Raw genomic sequence first — 16984 nt, 5'->3', positions numbered from 1 at the left:
CAGCTAAGCAGGTAACAGAACCAGCACGACATGATCTATTGGAAGAAAAAAATAAATGGCACCCATAAGGCCTTGGCTATTCCCCTGTGATAAAAACCTCTCACCATGCCTGTAAAGAATCTAGTACAGCCATTTTAAATGCACTATACAATTAACCTGCTCACCAGGTGGTCCTGTGCATAACACTCAAACAGAAAACAGGCACTCTTGTGCAGGCATCTTCTTGTTTAACCTTTTCTTTTGGTGGTGAGACTTTTCAGTTAGAGAGCTATGCATAGGGCCTTCTGTATTTTCTGAAAAGCTACAGCACAAAGCCTCAGGTAAGGCCTGGGACAACCAAGCCAACCTAAATCAGGCCAAAAAGAAATCTGCATTTGCAGATTTCAACTACCTTTTATCAATAAACTAACATCACAGCTTTAAAAGCACATGCAGGCTGTTTAGATACTGAAAATTGGAAAGAACAGGGACCCAATTCAATACTAGAAAAACCCTTGCAAAAACTAACACAGAACTTCAAAACAATCAAGCCACTATCTTTAAAATAGCAATCTGAGAAAAACATGGCAAATCAGTATCATGGGAGCATTTAATACTATCTTCAGTAACATGAAACAGTGAGTAGAGAAACCGGTATGGGCTTTGCTTTTTCCAGGTTAATTTATGCTATCAGAACATTGGTACAGAGCTGCATAAAGTGGCTCCAAAAAAATTTATCATTATTCTCCCCCACCCTCCTTTATTAAAGTTTTATCCACACTCCTGAGAAGCAGTCCCTGAATATTTACTATCCAGTTCCCTTCTAGATATTTCACTAACATGTATTTCTGGTTAAGTCCTTGCCTAGCCATTACTATTTCTAAACCTTCTGGAAACTTGAACATGCAATCCCCTAAACAGCCTCATATATAAATCCTTAACAAGAGAAGCATGTTCTCCCTTCTTAATTCAACTCCTTTGAAACTTCAGCTAGTATCTACACAAAATGAAGGTTACTATAGATTTATAGTAACTGGAAATGTCACTTAGTGTAGTAAGTTTAACAGCTTTGACAAGTTATTAGATTTGTCACACCAGAAATTTAGGAAACAAAGGCAAAGTAAAAATTTATTTCACTGTTTCACAATACACACCTAAAATCTACATGATTTTTAAAACAGTCACACACATATAAGCCTCTGTTATGCCATGCAAAGAAAATAAGTGCAGTATTTTCTCAGAAGTTTAAAATACAGGTATTGCTAAGATTTTTCACGTAAAAAAATCTTGTATTGGCTGACAGTGTCCAATACAGGTAACATTCTTGCTTTTTAAGTTACGTACAGGAATTTGAGGATTCTTTATTACTTACCCAAAAATATAAGTGATACTCAAGACTGCAGGTACATAGACTGTCATCAATGAACATAATCACATTGATTATGTCGTCTAAAGGCAACCAGGACTTACAGGGCTTCAGCTCAGTTCAAACTTCTCATCTTCTCTTGCACTGATTTAAAGAGCTCAGTCTTAAAATACATTCGCTTGGGCAAATAACTACTTCCATTTCTAAACTGCAGGAGTTAACTGGTCAATGTGAAGTCATATTGTAGTTAATGAAAAACCATGTGCAATATGCAAACTGTACCTTAAAGCTCAGAGAAAAATCCTTACAGCAAACAAATTAACATTCCAGTCAGTTATCACAGGAAGCAACAAACAGTAACACTGAAGTTTGTCAGCTTACAACTTCAAACTTGTCAAGCAACAATAACAGTATGAACATGAGCACAAACATAACTTGAAGTAACACTGAGAAATGCTATACTCTGCATTGCTAAATTGAACTCTATACCATCTAGTTAATTTAGATACTTTGAAGTCTTGGTTGATCAAACGGTTTTGTGTACTGTCTTTCCTTTTCTGAAGTGGTATGTCTTATTCTCCTGGGATGGGACAGAAGAGAGGACAAGAAAAAATAATTATTTAAAATAAATTCTGGTTAAACTTAATCAGAATAAAGCAAAGTTTCATCAAAATTATCTCCAGACACTCTGTACTCTATTCACCCCTCTCCAAAACTGACAGAGCACTGCTTGTGCATTCCTGTTTCAGAGTACACCTGTCTAGTTCAAGTATCTATCCTTTTACAAAAAGGAAGTAAGGTCTTAGAAATTAATAACCTGAAATTACATGACTTGGAATGCAATCAGAAATTGCAAATCTACAAAGACAGAATACATACAGAAAAAAAAAAAAAGAACCAGCTACCAACCTGAACTCTGATTTATTGATTAAAGCAGAGACAAAGGAAAACTAGCCACCACCCACAGTAGTTACTTCACTGTGCAGACTATCAAGGTTTAAACTCAACATCCTCTGCCCAAACTAGGGGGTAATCTACTGCTTTCAGCCATGTCACAGAAACTACTAGCTAGAATTATGATCTAATTGTTCATTAGTTGACTGTTCAGCAATTTTTTATGCTGTCTTGATTAAACCCACTGAATACAATTTCAGCACTTCTTTCTACCATTAAGCAACTAAGAGCCAAATCCACCCCATCTCAGAGCATGTACAACGAAGAAAAAATTAGGTGGCTTTCACAGATACGAATCCCTCTGTCTTTATGGTATCCTGTAGGTGCACACAATGAAGATCAGCTATGTTTCAGGGATATAATTTTGCTTTCACTACATACCTTTACATTGTCTTGTGCTACAAGGTCATTCGTCAGCTGGTTCTCAGGATCAGACAAACAGGATAATACAGTTTGCATGCCCCTGTCCACAGACTTCTGAAATACAGTTATAGGTGCATCAGTACTGATTTTCTTAGGGCATTACTAGCTAGCCATTCCAGTGTATCACCGGGCTTACTTGGCAATCAGAATTCCTTAACTGCCTTATGTTCCCTGAGATATTTGTAACTTTTTTCTCCCCCCAATCTTTTAATATTAGTAACTCATTATCCTCCTTCAGTGTTACAGCGTAGCAATTCTAATCAGCAACATGCCAGTTCTCTTGTGGATTAGGCTGACAGCTGAGAAATGAAATTTCTCTCTCAGAAAACTGAATTCAGAGCCAACTGTTTGCAAAACTGGGGCCACCTTCCACAAAGCAGTGAGAAAGGGAAAAAGCTACCTACTCAGATATTTGAAACTTAAATCTAAGACAGCAGGCAATGCTATTGAGTCTGCTCTTTTAGTACATGTAATCTTCCCTGGAAATTTCCACAGATTAGGCAAAGTCTTGTCAGTAGACTTCATCAAGTAGAACACACTTTATTCAGCCCACTGCAAACAAGCACTAACATTTTGAAGGAAATGTCAGACTTTCTAAAGTTGTACACAGAAATCAGATACATAGGAACTTAGTAACAGGCTGAAAGTAGCAACTATAACTGTGACTTCTAGGATATCTGTCCGAGGCCCTTGACAAAGCTACATAACCCCCATGTGCAGATTTCTGGGAATGGCATTTATGATAAAGAACAATAAAGTTTTGAGAAAGCACCTACCTTTTGTGGGCTGCTAGGCAACTGCGTGGGCTCTGGACCAGCACATTCCAACGGTAGAAATCCTGGATCCTCAGGGCTATGATAGTTCACTGAAGCATACACCTGTAGAGTTTTTAAGTATTAGAATGTCTCAGTAAGACTGGGAAAACATGCAGTTATGGTGCAACTGATCCTTATCTATCCCTAAACTGTGCCAATTTTATCTTCACAGTTTTGATAAGTTTCATGAGTGGGGGAAACACTGTGTCATTACTTGCTCTATTAAGACAGTTAAGAAACTTTTAAGTTGCTTAACTGAGATAGATCTAGAACAGTTGTCTGCTTCTATAATTAAGCTTGTAACATTTAACAGTGAAATCTCCATGCACACTTACTCTGAAATTCTGCTATCACTGAATTGTAAAGTGATACACTATGGCTGTATCACATTTATTATAAAAACTATTTCAAGCCAATAGTGTATTCAATGACTTCTGATCACTTTCAGAAAAAGAATACCATTCAGAATAAAATTATATATTACAGCTTTTAAATACTTCATAAAAACTGTAGTCAAGGAATACACCTGAAGAACACAAAAATGCCCAGGGGGCAAGTTTAAATTCCAACAGTTAAAGACTATTTTTTCTCCTTTCACATGGATGTTACTCGCATTAAGTCACAGAAAGGAAGGAATTTTTTTTTTAGAGGCTAAGCAGCACCATCTACAGTTTGTAGTAGCCTGGAGAAATTTTTAAACCTGTTAAAAGGAGCAAAAAACTTCATCAGGATTTGCAAAGAATATAGAGTTTTTAAATTAAAAAAAAAAAAAAGTACATCAGGTCAAGTTATTTTTTTTTAACTTTTCCTGGAAAACCAACTCCATTTTGGTTAAAATTCCAGAGTTCTGTGACTAGATCATGTAGAATAATGCCAAAAAACAGGCATACCTGTTCTGCCAGGTAACTCAAAAAAAAGCACCTAATTAGTAGAAATTCTGAACTACATACTCTCATCAGCAATTATGGATTTTTGTAGACCAGATTACACAGATCCAGACAACAAACTTTTTAAGTATCAAGCTGTAAAAACAATGTGCTAATTAAGACGACAGTTTCAGAAGTCTTTACTTTGTGGACTTACCGGAGTTTGAGGTATTACATAATTTCTTGGCTCCCCAGCAAGCCACTGTGGTTGAGCCTTAAACAAAAATTGGACAAGAACCACCTTTTATTCATTTCCAACACAGACAAGTAACTACTCCATAAAAACTACTGTTTATAGCATTTAATGTCTCAATTTTCCACAAAACAATTAGCTAATTCATGGTCTTATGTGCAGCAAGATAGCTTATTTATTAAGCTATCTCCTCACTCCAAATTAAAAAAAAATTAATTTTTTTTTAAATATTAAGAAAATAAGGGAAACCAAAACACCTATACTGAAAACAAATCTCAAGCCTCTAGCTGCTCCTAGTTACTCCTACTTTAGTGTCATCAACAGGATTTAGCCACACACTTCACTTGTGAGTTTAAACCCCACTATAAGCTAAGCACCTTCTCTGATGTTTTTATAGTGCAAGACCACATCCCCCCTCTGTATACAAACTCCAAGTACCTCACACTACAGCATGTACAAATGCAAAGCTCCCTCCCACAAGTACTAATTCATGCATTTTTTTTCTAATTTCAAAGTTGTGTTATCACTAATGCAACTATAAAAAGAAAAGAGTATGCTAAGTTACTCAACAGCTTTCATCACTATTTTGTTTTTGCTTTGGTAGCTGTGAAGAACTGAATGAAAATAGATTTCAAAGAATGAGAAGCACAGAAAGGTCAGACTCCAGTTAATACTTCATTCCAGTTTTGTCAGGTATCCAACAGCTTTTCTGCTTCTATGTAAAACTTTACATACCTGATAGTTGTAAGCTGGTTGATACCCCATGGGAACTTGTTGCTTTAGCACTACAGCTGGTGATGAATTGTACGGATAGGGCTGCAAATACAAAAAAAAAAAATGGAAGTTTGAAGCAAGATACACGTATGATATTTGTAGACATATCAGCCAGGAGCACATTTTTGGAAGTTACACTGTCATTTCAATCCCTCTACAGACTAGACTCGCTATTTAAATGCAATGCTTAGATTTCCCATGGGGCTTGCTCCAGCACTTCAGGCACTAATAATGTCTCTGAAGTGAGATTCCAAGTGTCTTATATACGTATAAATCCCATATCTGCTTGTAACTGATCTTGTAAGTGATTTCAGAAATGCAAGTCATGCCATAAACTTTGAGAAGTAGATCTGAAACAGACTGACTACTATGAAATAATGGAATGCAGTCTGAAGGATCAGTTTCTAGGATGCAAAGGACAACTCCAAGTAATTTTTTTCCTGTATGTACTGACATGGGGTTAGCCTGGAACCTTCTCAGATCCTTCAAAGAATAGTTAAAGGCACATTCCAAAATTTAAGAGAATTACTTCTCTTAAATTAATCAACTTAAGAGAATCAGCAAGAAAACTATTATCAAGCTCTCTGCCTTGCAAGAAAGTATTTCTCCAAGTCTGTTCTTCCCCTTTGCTTAAGATACACAAAACAGGATCAGTTTGTTGTCAGTACTGCCCCATCATACTAATGTAGTAGGAAAACCTGAACTGTTTCCCTCACAGCACAGGACTCATACCCAGGCCAGAAGCACTGTACCCACACCCCAGTAGGAATGCTCATCTGAAGTACCAGCACAGTGATGTCCTTCAGACAATACTGCACTGGGCACAGCTTTTAACAGCAGATGCTATAACACAGTGTTATTATAACACAACAGCAATTTAAAACCAATGATAAGTTTGGTAAGGAGGAGAGAAAAGTGTCTGAGAACTTCTGATCCCACTCAGAGTTTACAAAAACACATTTTACATGTTGTAGTTTATTCTGAAGCAGGACAGCAACACACTAGATATCTGGATACATTTCATTTGTGAACTGCATCTGTGACAGGCAAGGGAAACTATCTTCCCTACACTTTCAACAGTTCTCATTCTTAAAGGGCATCTTTTCTTTTCTTTTTTTTTAATAATGAGTTAACATCACTGAATCAAATTTTCAAGGTTGCCAGCATCAATTTGAAGTGTTTTGAACTTGGGTGCTTTTTACTGGTGAAGGCAATATGGAAACAGGCAGGTAAGACCAGATTGGAAGCTCAAGACATATTCCAAAGTCATACGTGCATGCACCTTCAAAAAATATTTAATAATTATTCAAAATCAGTTATCAGGAGCAGTCTTACCTGAACATAGGGTGTTACTGGGTTCATGACAGCTGGAGGCTGCACGTAGGTCTCCACATTCTGACTACCCCAAACACTCTGGAACTGTGGTGCAGGAGGACCAAGAACTAATTGTCTGGGATGCACACAGGAATCTTGTTTTGAAACAGATAAAAAACAGTATTAAGACATTACTACATGTATTTCATTAGGAATCTGAATTCAAGCTGAAAAGAACTTTAAGGATTTTGACTTTTAAATTTAACTCAATATTAACCATATTGTATCGTGCTACCAACCTCGCTCTTATTAATAAAAAGTCATAGAAGTTGAACTGAATATACTGCATCACACAAGAAGTATTTGCAAGGATAATGATGTATAATTAAGAAAAAAAAACCCTGTTATCTTATAATACCTGCCATATGAACGAGTTTATTTAGATATACTTACTTAGGTTCTGCTGTTTTCTGATTGCTGGCCCCAGTTTCAGCTTTTTACCATGGAAGTTGATCTGTGACTGAAAGACAGGTTATATACTCTGTAAGCTGGGAATCCACAAGGTGAGAGGTTTGTAAGATTTTTAAAGAGACTGGACTCTACTTCTACACCACAGTTCATCAACACTCGTAAAGGTTTAACAGCCTCCAGTCTCCTCTCTGAACACTACATGCCTTTTTACCTCATTTCCTGCAGCGCCCCCAGCTCAGCTATCTACCTACTCACGGACCCTCCAAAATGATGCAACACTTGCCCTAATAGCAACATGCACTACTCGAATTTGTAACTATGTATCATGACTGTCAGCCCTGCTGTTCCATACATACAGGTTTTAACTTTTTCTGTCTCAGAGAGAGTATTGGAGAGGGACCACAATCTCAGGTTTCTAGTGAAAGATTTTTGGTTTACCCCCATTAGCACCATTTTAGTACCAAGCATTAAAGTCAGTACTGGATGCAGACTCTCTAGATTCTCTATTACATGCAACTCTACAGAAGTACCTGCTTCAGAAGAAAATATGCAGTTTTGCAATTTTCTCCAAATTCTGCTAAAGGAAGTGCTTTGAACAAACAACAGCAATTTTATTGTAAAAATAACAAATATAATGATTAAAAAAAACCCTATCACTCGAATTTCTATCAGATATGAGAAGATGATTCAAGAGGTGAAAAAATGTGCAATAACATGACTAGTTTAACAGATGGATGGGTTTTTTTTTCCAGGGGAAGGTGTCTTGGTTGATTTTGGGCATTTTTCAATTAATTCAGGAATCCTGTTGTGCCCAAAATCATCCAGCTATATTTTCCACTTCAACTCCTGGGAAATAGGCCTCCCCTCTAAACAGAAGACAACTTTCCATTCTGAACTGCGAACAGATTCATGCTAGACCAGAGTGCAGTTACAGGCCTAAAGCAGAAGAAAAACACTGTCAGGCTGAACAAGGCTACAAAGCTTTGTTGAACAAGCAGATGAACACAGGCACCAAGGGTAATTAGCTACAGAGGGGCTCTATCATGTTCACTTACAGAAAACAACATGATTACTCAGCGCAGAGAAGGCATGATTTAGTACAGTAACCTTGGATTATAATTTGAGATCTACAACATCCAATTTCTTCCTTTCTTCCATCCTCTCCAAAAGACAGATTTTAATATTATTTCCATCTGAATCTGCATCTTCCTGACATGGCAGGAATCTGTACTACTTGCAGACCAGGAATGTGCACTGAGAAGAAAATCCACCATATGTCTCTGGGTCTTCCAAGACCTTTGGTATACAAACTCTCATCAGTGAGTACTATATTAATAGAGGAATAGTATATTAACAGAGGAACATTGCAGGCTCCAGTTTCAAAGAAGCACACACAGAAAATCAGCAATGTATATGGCTCAAATATCAATGCTACTCAAAAGGTCTCCACAGAATTCATTAGATCAAGCATTCCACACTGATGTAGAATAATAAATGCAATGCATAGAAAAAAGAAAAAGGCATTCTCAGATGAAGTCTGTTGCTCAGTTCAGCAGTCACTGTATATTTCTGTCATACCATCAAGTAACGGCAAGCTTTGAAAAATCTTTTTGTGAGAATCAAGGATCTCCTGCTGGGGGGTTTCACTACTCTCTACTTCATTCAAACATGTTCTCTTCCCACTTATGGAGCTGGATGGCCAGTAAACACATCTGCACATCAAAGAACACTACATTTGTGCCTGGCACATGCATCTGGTTTTGTCCTTCTGATCTACTTCCCTATCTAAGAGCTTCAGAAGCAAATGAGAGACACTTCATCCTCCAGAAACACAGGAGTTCTCTGAGGCAAAGACTTCAAAGAGAGAAGTATTTCAACATCTTATTTACACTGTTATTGTATTCAGTCTGCTGAGAAAGAGGGAAAAATTTTGTAAGCAATTTGTGACCTGGTCAAATCTATCAGAACCACGTACCTGATCTGTTTAAAAAGCACTGAGACTTAAAAATCTCTGATACCAGACTACCAAGAACAAAAGGGCTATAACAGCTCTACTCCTTTATCACCTGTGTTAGCTAAAGGAAAACTAAATGATGCCAGACTGTCATGTTTAACACCGTTGGGTTTTTAGTTCGGAAAAAAAATCCACCAGCAACAGAAGTAATACCCTGTAAAGACCTTGGCAGCTTCCTTTGGACCTGAGAAAGCCCATCAGCTGGCTAGTTTTGAATACTGACACCCTGTTAAAGCACTTAAGCTGAACACACCTCTCTGAAACCACATTTAAAAATGAACAAAATCTGGGAAAAACCCCCTTGCTTCCAGCCTTTGAACAGGTAACTGGACACTGGCCAGGCTGGGCTCGCTCTGCCATGCAGCCAGAATCTCGGCTGAGATTCTGCTGCCACCCAGTTCCAACCAGAGCCTGGCTGGAGCCAAGCTGAGCCTTGCTCTGGCCATCAGCTGCTGAGCCACCCTGATGGCACCACAGAAAAATCACACAGCTACGAATAGAGGCAGCTCCGCAGCTCCACAGCTGGAATTAACTGCAGTAGGATCTTGAAAACAGCAGTGCAGCCAAAGCAGCTGCCACCCAAGAGAGATCACATGGCCATGTGCAAGCCCGAGTGAGACTAACTCTTCTAGTGTACAGATTAAACTTGCAGACATCAAACCTCTCCTGAGTGAGACAAAAAAGAAAGGGTGAACACACATAGACAAAACAACATGGAGACACCAAGGTCAGTGAAGGAGTCAAATCCCAGATGGGAGAATGAGGAGATGCCTTAGACTTGTGCTGAAATTATCTTGTAAGGCTATGGTGAAAAGAAAATTCATACATCAGACTTTTCCCTGGCCCCCCCCCCAACACTCATGGAATGCATTGGCAAATGCAGTGTGCTGACCATAGCCATGAGCAGAGGCACCTGTGTTGAAGCAAGCAGAGGTTGAAGTAGATGTGATCCAATAGTAAGTTTGAACAGAGAGAAACGTTACCCCAGGGATAGAAAAAGAAAACCTCCGTTTCCAGACATAAAAGAACTTTTGTTTCTATACTAGAACAGCTAGTCCTTAAAACAGCACCCCAATAAGCTGAGATGACCCATGGTGGTAGTTGGTAGCCTGGACAACTACCAAACTGTGGAAGGGACTTAACAACTGCAGACTTCTGGGTGGCTACTATTTGTGAAAATTAAAGAGAAGTGTTTCTTGTGCAAAGGTCTCCATGGCCTGAGAGAGAGACTGCTCTCCTTAAGTGAGCTGAAGAAAATATTTTAAAGTGGTAAACTGACTGAAAACACAGAATTTGTCTCTATGTTGTCAGCAGGAAAAGAAGAGTTGGGGGAAGGAGAAGTGCTCTGAAGGTTTATTCTGATTTGTTACTGTTGTTTTAGTTCTGTTATCTTGCACCAGAAAATGAGTAAATAATTCTAGTGAGTACTAGTGAGTGTTTGGCCAGCATTAGACGCACTACACACAGGAACAGTTGCAGCACAATCTAGGACACTTAAAAATACTTGCAACTTCAGGTAGCATCCAAATGCACAAATACTAGAGAAACATTTCAACTAGTGAGACATAAGTAAAAAAATAATACTGCCTTCCATGATACTGTTACTCCTATGCCCTAGGTAACCCAAAATGTTATTGTATTTCATCTGTGCACGAAATGGTTACTGTCTCTTAAGACTCTGGAGCCAGAAAACGGAACCATGGGGCACAGCATGGCAAGTGGCTCAGCCTTTCAGAAGTTAAAGCAAACTAAGAGAGCACTCTCTCTTGCCTCACGCACTTTGCTCAAGGCAGAGGATCTTCTTTGGTTCTTTCCCCAGCTGTCTTTTGTTTCTCTTGAATCTTGGACTCACTCAAGGCAAATTCCACAACTTTTCCAGTCTGCAGCCACCATGGAGCAGCCCTGCAGAAGTGAAGGCAGAGCTGCCCCAGCCCAGCTGCCTGGCCTTGCCTGGCTGTCTGCTACCAAGGAAAGCAAATTCCACCTTGAGTTCTAGTCCTTGACCAAGTACCAGCAACTGGAGAGTGCCAGCTGCATTCATCAATGAAGAGGTAAGGGGAAGGGCTGTCACCAGTTTCCCCTTGTCTTTGGAACCACATGGTTGTTCAGCTGCAGAAGGCACAATTTTGGGGGAGGGGTCACTCCACCATTTTAATTTTCTTTTCCTTCACTGGGAGCCCAGAAGATTTCAGCAATTTTGTAACTAGTGACTAGTTACTAGTGTTTGTTTTGGTTTTTTTTGCCTGCTGCTATTTCCTTCTTTATTAGCAAACTTTTTTTTTTCCCACTTATATTGTAGTGATTTGTATAAATTTCCTGAAACAGGAAATTCATGCAGATTTGTTTCTCCTTATTGGTGGAAAGGGATTGATTAACCTTAAAAAGAGATTACTCATTCTACAGTGTCCCACTTGAATTATCTTAAACCAAGACATCCCAATAACTAAATGTCTACGCTTCTGCCATAAGTACAAGGATTCTATGACAATCATCAGCTACAAAAAGCAAGCAGCCAAACACACTCAAAGCTTTCAAGCACATAAATGAGAGCAATCAGAAACAAAATCACATGAGGTGTTTGACCACACCAGGCTAAAAACTAATTAGCAGAAAACTCATTTTGCTTCTTACTTAAGCAAATAAAGATTTTACCACCAGCACACATTCTATAAAGTTTACTTTTTGGGCAGTCCTAGACTTCCTGAGTCCCAACTTCAGGGAATGTAACTTGGCTTCCGCAAACCTGTCTCCAGCTTTCATAGATCAACTTCTTGAAGTAATTTGGATGAAGATCTTACCTCAACTATCTTTTGAACATCCACATTGTCCAGGAAAGACACAAATCCATACCTAAAAAGGAAGAATTGACTTCAGTAATCAGATTTAATTGTTAGCCAAATGCTTTTGAACAATACCAGTTAACAAGGTGCCAGAAACACTATACTGCACATCAAAATTATCAACTAGGACATTAATTTATGATTCAACCTAATAATGTATTTACAGCTAACTATCAGTACCTATTATGCAGCCAGACAAAAAACTAAATGCCAGCTTTTAGCTTAACACTCAAAGTAAGGTCCTTAATCTTATTTAAGAATTTCAACACAGTAATCCAGAACTTTTCTATATATTTAAAAGAAATTTCCCTTGTTTCAACTTTGTTCACATACTTAATTTCACTCTTCGCCTAAAGAAGTCTAGGCTGTTTTACTCTAGAACTTATTCCCAATTGCCAGAAGACAGACCTCCTGCCTTGAATAAACCAACTTATTTCTCTTAATCATCCTGAACTGCCCCCAGATTTTTTAACTATTCTTGCCAGCAGAAGTCCTACAAAAGAATTGGCTGTGTAAGCATCACACAAGCAATGATTAAGTGACAGTGAGCTTCTTTTCTCTGAACAGAGCCTGAAGTCAGAAAATTCATGCTATTCTTTGTAAGATTATACAGATTTAGAAGGGGGCAGTATAGATTTACTGGTTTCACAACCTTAACTCACCACAATAGAAAACTGCAGTTAGTATTAAGGCTTAAGCATGTATATGTGTTACTAAGTATCTGCTCAGATCACCTAACAGAGAATGCTGTCCACATAAGCAGCAACTTAAAATAACTTCTCATATTCTACTCACCCCTTTGAAACACCAGTTCTGTCAGTGATGACCTTCACCTCCTTCACAGTACCATACTGTTCAAAGACACTCCGAATTTCCGCTTCTTTCATCTAAAAGAAAACAAGGTCTTAAACATCGTCAAACACAATTTAACTGCTTACAACCGATTTAAAGCAGAACCATTTTAAAGCCAGTTTTCATAAGAACTAAAGGTTAGTTTTGGAAGCCATCTTCCAGAATTCTCCAAATACCTTCAAGACTGGCGAATGTGCACACAAGAAGGGGGGAAAAAAAAAAAAAAAAAAAAAACACACCACCACAAACAAGTAAAAAAAACTCACACTGAAACAGGAACAAAATTTCCACCGTTATACCCATTTTAAGCAACTAGAAGTGCGTATATACCCTTATATCAATTCCACCAACGAAGACTGTGTTTGGCATGATTTTTCCTTCTGGTAAAACATAGCCCTGACTGACAGCTGCTGGATAGGAACTGCCTTCCGTGGCATTTAATTGCTGGGTCTCCACGTGTGCTGCCTAAAAAATTAAAACAGAAATACTTATTTTAGTCAACTAGATTACACTTTAAGACACCAGAATGCTTGCTCCTACCTACAGATATAGCAGAAGACAAAGAATTAACACAAATGGACCATTCACTGGGGAAAAAACTGAAATAATTATTTCAAAAAGTTTTAAAAATTTAAATCTAGACCTTATCTAGACTACTTTAAGTAGCCCTGCCAGACTGTACCAAGCTTTGTGACCAATGTTGCTACTACCAGGATTTGCCCACATCTCTTTTGCTGCACCTCCTCTTACAGGAGAGGATCTAACACCTCTCAGTTGAAATTAAACTGGCTCTACAAAATCTAGCAGGAAGATTAACATGAAGTGAGTAGTTTCTCACCCACCTGGTATTCTGCTTTTGTTAGGTTGCATACACAGCTAAAGGGCATTTGAACTGAAATCTGACATGGCAACTCCACAGCGCCCTCAAGCTGACCTAACTGTTGGTTCTACTTCTTTCTTTCTGGATGTTTCAGCGAACCAAGCTAGAAATGGTATTCACTTTGTTGTGCAAGATCTCTGGCAGCCTAACACAGGAAAGGTCTCTCAGCAGAGGCACCCAGAAAGTGCCTGAACCAGCACAAAGAAGCTGGTAACCAGATTCTGCTGGTACACCTGTCACACGTGGCCTTGGCTGATATGGAAGTGCAGTGTTCATGTCTCACACTAATGACGCAGAATTTTCAAAGAAAATTAACTTATTTAACACTCTTACATATTAAGTACCTGAAAGAAAGAATAAACATACTTAGATATTCTGGCAAGCAGGGCAACATCAAAAGTAAGATTTAATAATACATGTATTTCCTAGAACTTGAAAAGGAGATGAAAAAGTCTAAGTGGTGAAAGTCTCCTAAAACAAAAAAACAAAAAAACAACAAAAAAAAAACCAAAAACAACAACAACAACAACAACAAAAAAAAAAAAACCAAAAACAAAAAAACAAAACAAAACAAAAAAAAAAAACAAACAAACAAAAACAAAACAAAAAAACAAAAACAAACAAAAAAAAACTAAAAAAAAACCAAACACACACACAAAAAAAAAAATCTCCCTCCAAAGACTCCTTTAAAGTCTTCAGTATTATGACAGAAAACCTTCACAAATTCCAAAAAAAATTAGTTATCTTATCTAAACCCAAATAACTTTACCAACATACCATTATATAAACGACGGATCTACACACACTATGCACATCAGACTGCTGCTAAATAAGTGTACAAAGCCTAAACCACCTTAAGTTTCAAGTGGGAAATCCTGCCAATGGCTATACTGGAACTACAGCATCAGCTGAAGTGACTCACCCCCTTTAAAGTTACTCCAAAAAAAGTCTAACTTGTCTTATCTCATAAAGTAGTGTTAAAACCAGATTTCCCAATGTCACAAATATTAGGGTTTATTCAGTTTTTCAGCTTATGAGAATTAGCAGGTGCTTTTTTTCTTCTCTTATCAAAAGATAAAATTAATCTGTTTGCTCTCTATTATTCCTGCAAGCATGAAGTTTAAACTGGAGGAGAAACTGGTACAAGGTTCTCCTTCCAGTAGCGGGGAAACTATAGTTAATAGTTTTGGCAAAAGAAAAGGTGGAAAAAAAGGCAGACGATCAATGGGCCAGGTGGAGGAAATACCCACCTACCCACCCAAGTGTGCTACAGTCAGTTTAATGCTCATTCAGGAGAGAGAAAACCTTTACTTTTTTCACACAAGCTCGCGATTTCTCAGGCTTCTCCCTGGCCTCAGCACGTTCTTTCTTTAACGAAATAATTCATTAATTTTTTTTTTTTTTTTTTTTCAATTAAACCATTTAAACCCCGTGAGCCACGCTGCGCGGACTCGGAGCGCAGTCTTCATGACAGCGCTGGTGCCTTGAGGGAAGAACACGGCCGGAGCCGCAGCCGTCCCGCCGGGCACTGAGCGCAGCCCTCAGCCCAGCGCTGCACGCCGGGCACTCCGCAGGCATAACTTATCCTGTATGAAAAAAAAAAGAAAAAAAAAAAGAAAAAAAAAAAAGAAAAAGGAAAAAAAAAAAAAAAAAAAAAAAAGAAAAAAAAAAAAAAAAAAAAAAAGCCCCACCACCTTACTCGCACAGTGTTTGAATTGCCAGCGCTACACTCCCAAATCACGTTTCTCAAATAGAAAGAACAAACGGCGAGCAGCATGTCGGTGCGAGCCGAGGAACCCGCTGCCCCTCACGGCGCCCGCAGCGCTCGGGCGACGCCGGGTCTCGGCTCCGGCGGGCGAGGGACGCCGGCTCGGGGAACCTCGGGCGAGCGAGGCGCCGCTCGTGGGGCCCCGCCGGTTGCCGCTGCCAACGGCCGCCATTTTGTGTCCTCACACCTCCGCTGCCCAGCGCCGACGGGGCGTGGGTAGGTGGGTTCGGCGCTCAGGACAATGGAAGCTGTTCGCAAACCCCCGGCAAGGGCCCTACGCGCGGCGGGCACACCGCCACGGGCAAGAGGAGGGGCACCCGCCCGGCCGTGCGGGACGCCGCCATGCTAACATGTGCTGTCACAAAATGGCCGCCCGTGGGTGTGAAGCGTCTTCCGTCTCCAAGCCTTCCCCAGACCGTAACGCCGACGGATGGATATGAGCCACACGTTCCCCCGTACGAGCCCCCGGCCTTTGAATTGGGGTACTCCTTCCTCCACCTTAATAGCTCGTGAGGTTTTAAAACCTTCAAAACAGTTAAAATGCGAATAGCCCTCAGGGGTTCAGCCCCATCACCGCGTTACGAGGCGACATTACTCCACCTGTGGGCATCCCCGTTTCGCACCCCAAGAAGAGCCCGAAGAAGTTGCTACTCTGCTCTCCGCTCCGCTGCCAGTCCCCCCTCCCACAGCACTACATTACCCAGCAGAAGCCCACCCGGCAGCTCAGCACCCAAATGCCCCCCATCATCCCACTCCCACCGCTCCAGCATGGCTCCCTGTCCGCGGTCACTCACCATCTCTCACTGGAGCTGAGACTGCGTACACAAACTTAGAAAATAAGGGTCTTGAAACAAAACCGGTAAGAAAACTTTTTTGAGAAAACTAAGGGCAGACAGTCGGGTCTCTTCGTTCGCGAAGCGCACCGCCTATGCTGAGAAAGCGGACCTGAGGAAAGCTGGTTCTCTTTAAATAGACCCATTGGGGGTGGGTCGGAAGAAGCCACACCCGCTCTATTCTCTGGACGCTCGTCGTGTCCCCCCTCCGCGCGAAATGGTGCCTATTCCTTTGTGTCTGGGTTTCAGAAGACAAAGAATCGAGAAAACCGAAACTTTGCTTTTCTGAGAGCGGGGAGTTGGGTTGCAACTACCATTCGTGGCCTTGTCGTGCGGGAAGTTGCAGCTCCTGCCATCTTGTACGTGGCTTGTGGAAGTTTTGAGAATAGTGTGTTGTTGAAGGGGCTTTCACTCACTTTGAGGCAAAAGCTGTAGCTCTCCTATTAATGTAGTCACGAACTGGTGCTGTGTAGCTGTGCTAGAGTAATCTGTCTCCATCTTATGACAACCTGTGCTGAATACCAACTTCTTGAGCCACCAGTCACCGGTGTCCCAAGGCCCTTCTAGAACCTCTCTGGAAGC

At 40.0% G+C, this 16984-nt stretch overlaps 1 protein-coding gene across 2 annotated transcripts; it reads right to left on the bottom strand.

The window, feature by feature from the left end:
* Positions 1-1083: 1083 nt before the first annotated feature.
* Positions 1084-16569, bottom strand: DAZL (deleted in azoospermia like). 2 transcript variants are annotated; one of them, XM_056483387.1, is made up of 11 exons: positions 16364-16569; positions 13252-13386; positions 12865-12956; positions 12028-12079; positions 7198-7264; positions 6766-6899; positions 5392-5472; positions 4621-4677; positions 3499-3600; positions 2681-2776; positions 1084-1925 (listed from the first exon to the last, which is right to left on the bottom strand). In XM_056483387.1, exons 1-11 carry the CDS (start codon positions 16364-16366, stop codon positions 1872-1874), a joined length of 873 nt encoding a protein of 290 aa, XP_056339362.1. In that variant the 5' UTR covers positions 16367-16569; the 3' UTR covers positions 1084-1871. The 2 variants fall into 2 exon arrangements, with proteins under 2 accessions (XP_056339362.1, XP_056339361.1); XM_056483386.1 differs by lacking the exon at positions 16364-16569 and adding an exon at positions 15501-15657.
* Positions 16570-16984: the final 415 nt, after the last annotated feature.

The sequence above is a fragment of the Oenanthe melanoleuca genome, chromosome 2, assembly GCF_029582105.1.
Source record: "Oenanthe melanoleuca isolate GR-GAL-2019-014 chromosome 2, OMel1.0, whole genome shotgun sequence".
Taxonomy (NCBI): Eukaryota; Metazoa; Chordata; class Aves; order Passeriformes; family Muscicapidae; genus Oenanthe; species Oenanthe melanoleuca.
Note: the sequence above shows the minus strand (reverse complement) of the source record. Positions and strands in the feature narration are given on the sequence as shown.

What these genes read in the sequence shown, in the direction of transcription:
- DAZL (XM_056483386.1), bottom strand. Translation starts at nt 15,578, where the DNA reads ATGCTGCTCGCCGTTTGTTCTTTCTATTTGAGAAACGTGATTTGGGAG. An exon ending in ATGTTCAAAAGATAGTTGAG is followed by an intron (nt 7,265 to 12,027) that starts GTAAGATCTTCA and finishes CCTGTCTTTCAG; the next exon opens with TCACAGATCAACTTCCATGG. An exon ending in CAGAAAACAGCAGAACCTAA is followed by an intron (nt 6,900 to 7,197) that starts GTAAGTATATCT and finishes TTTCAAAACAAG; the next exon opens with ATTCCTGTGTGCATCCCAGA.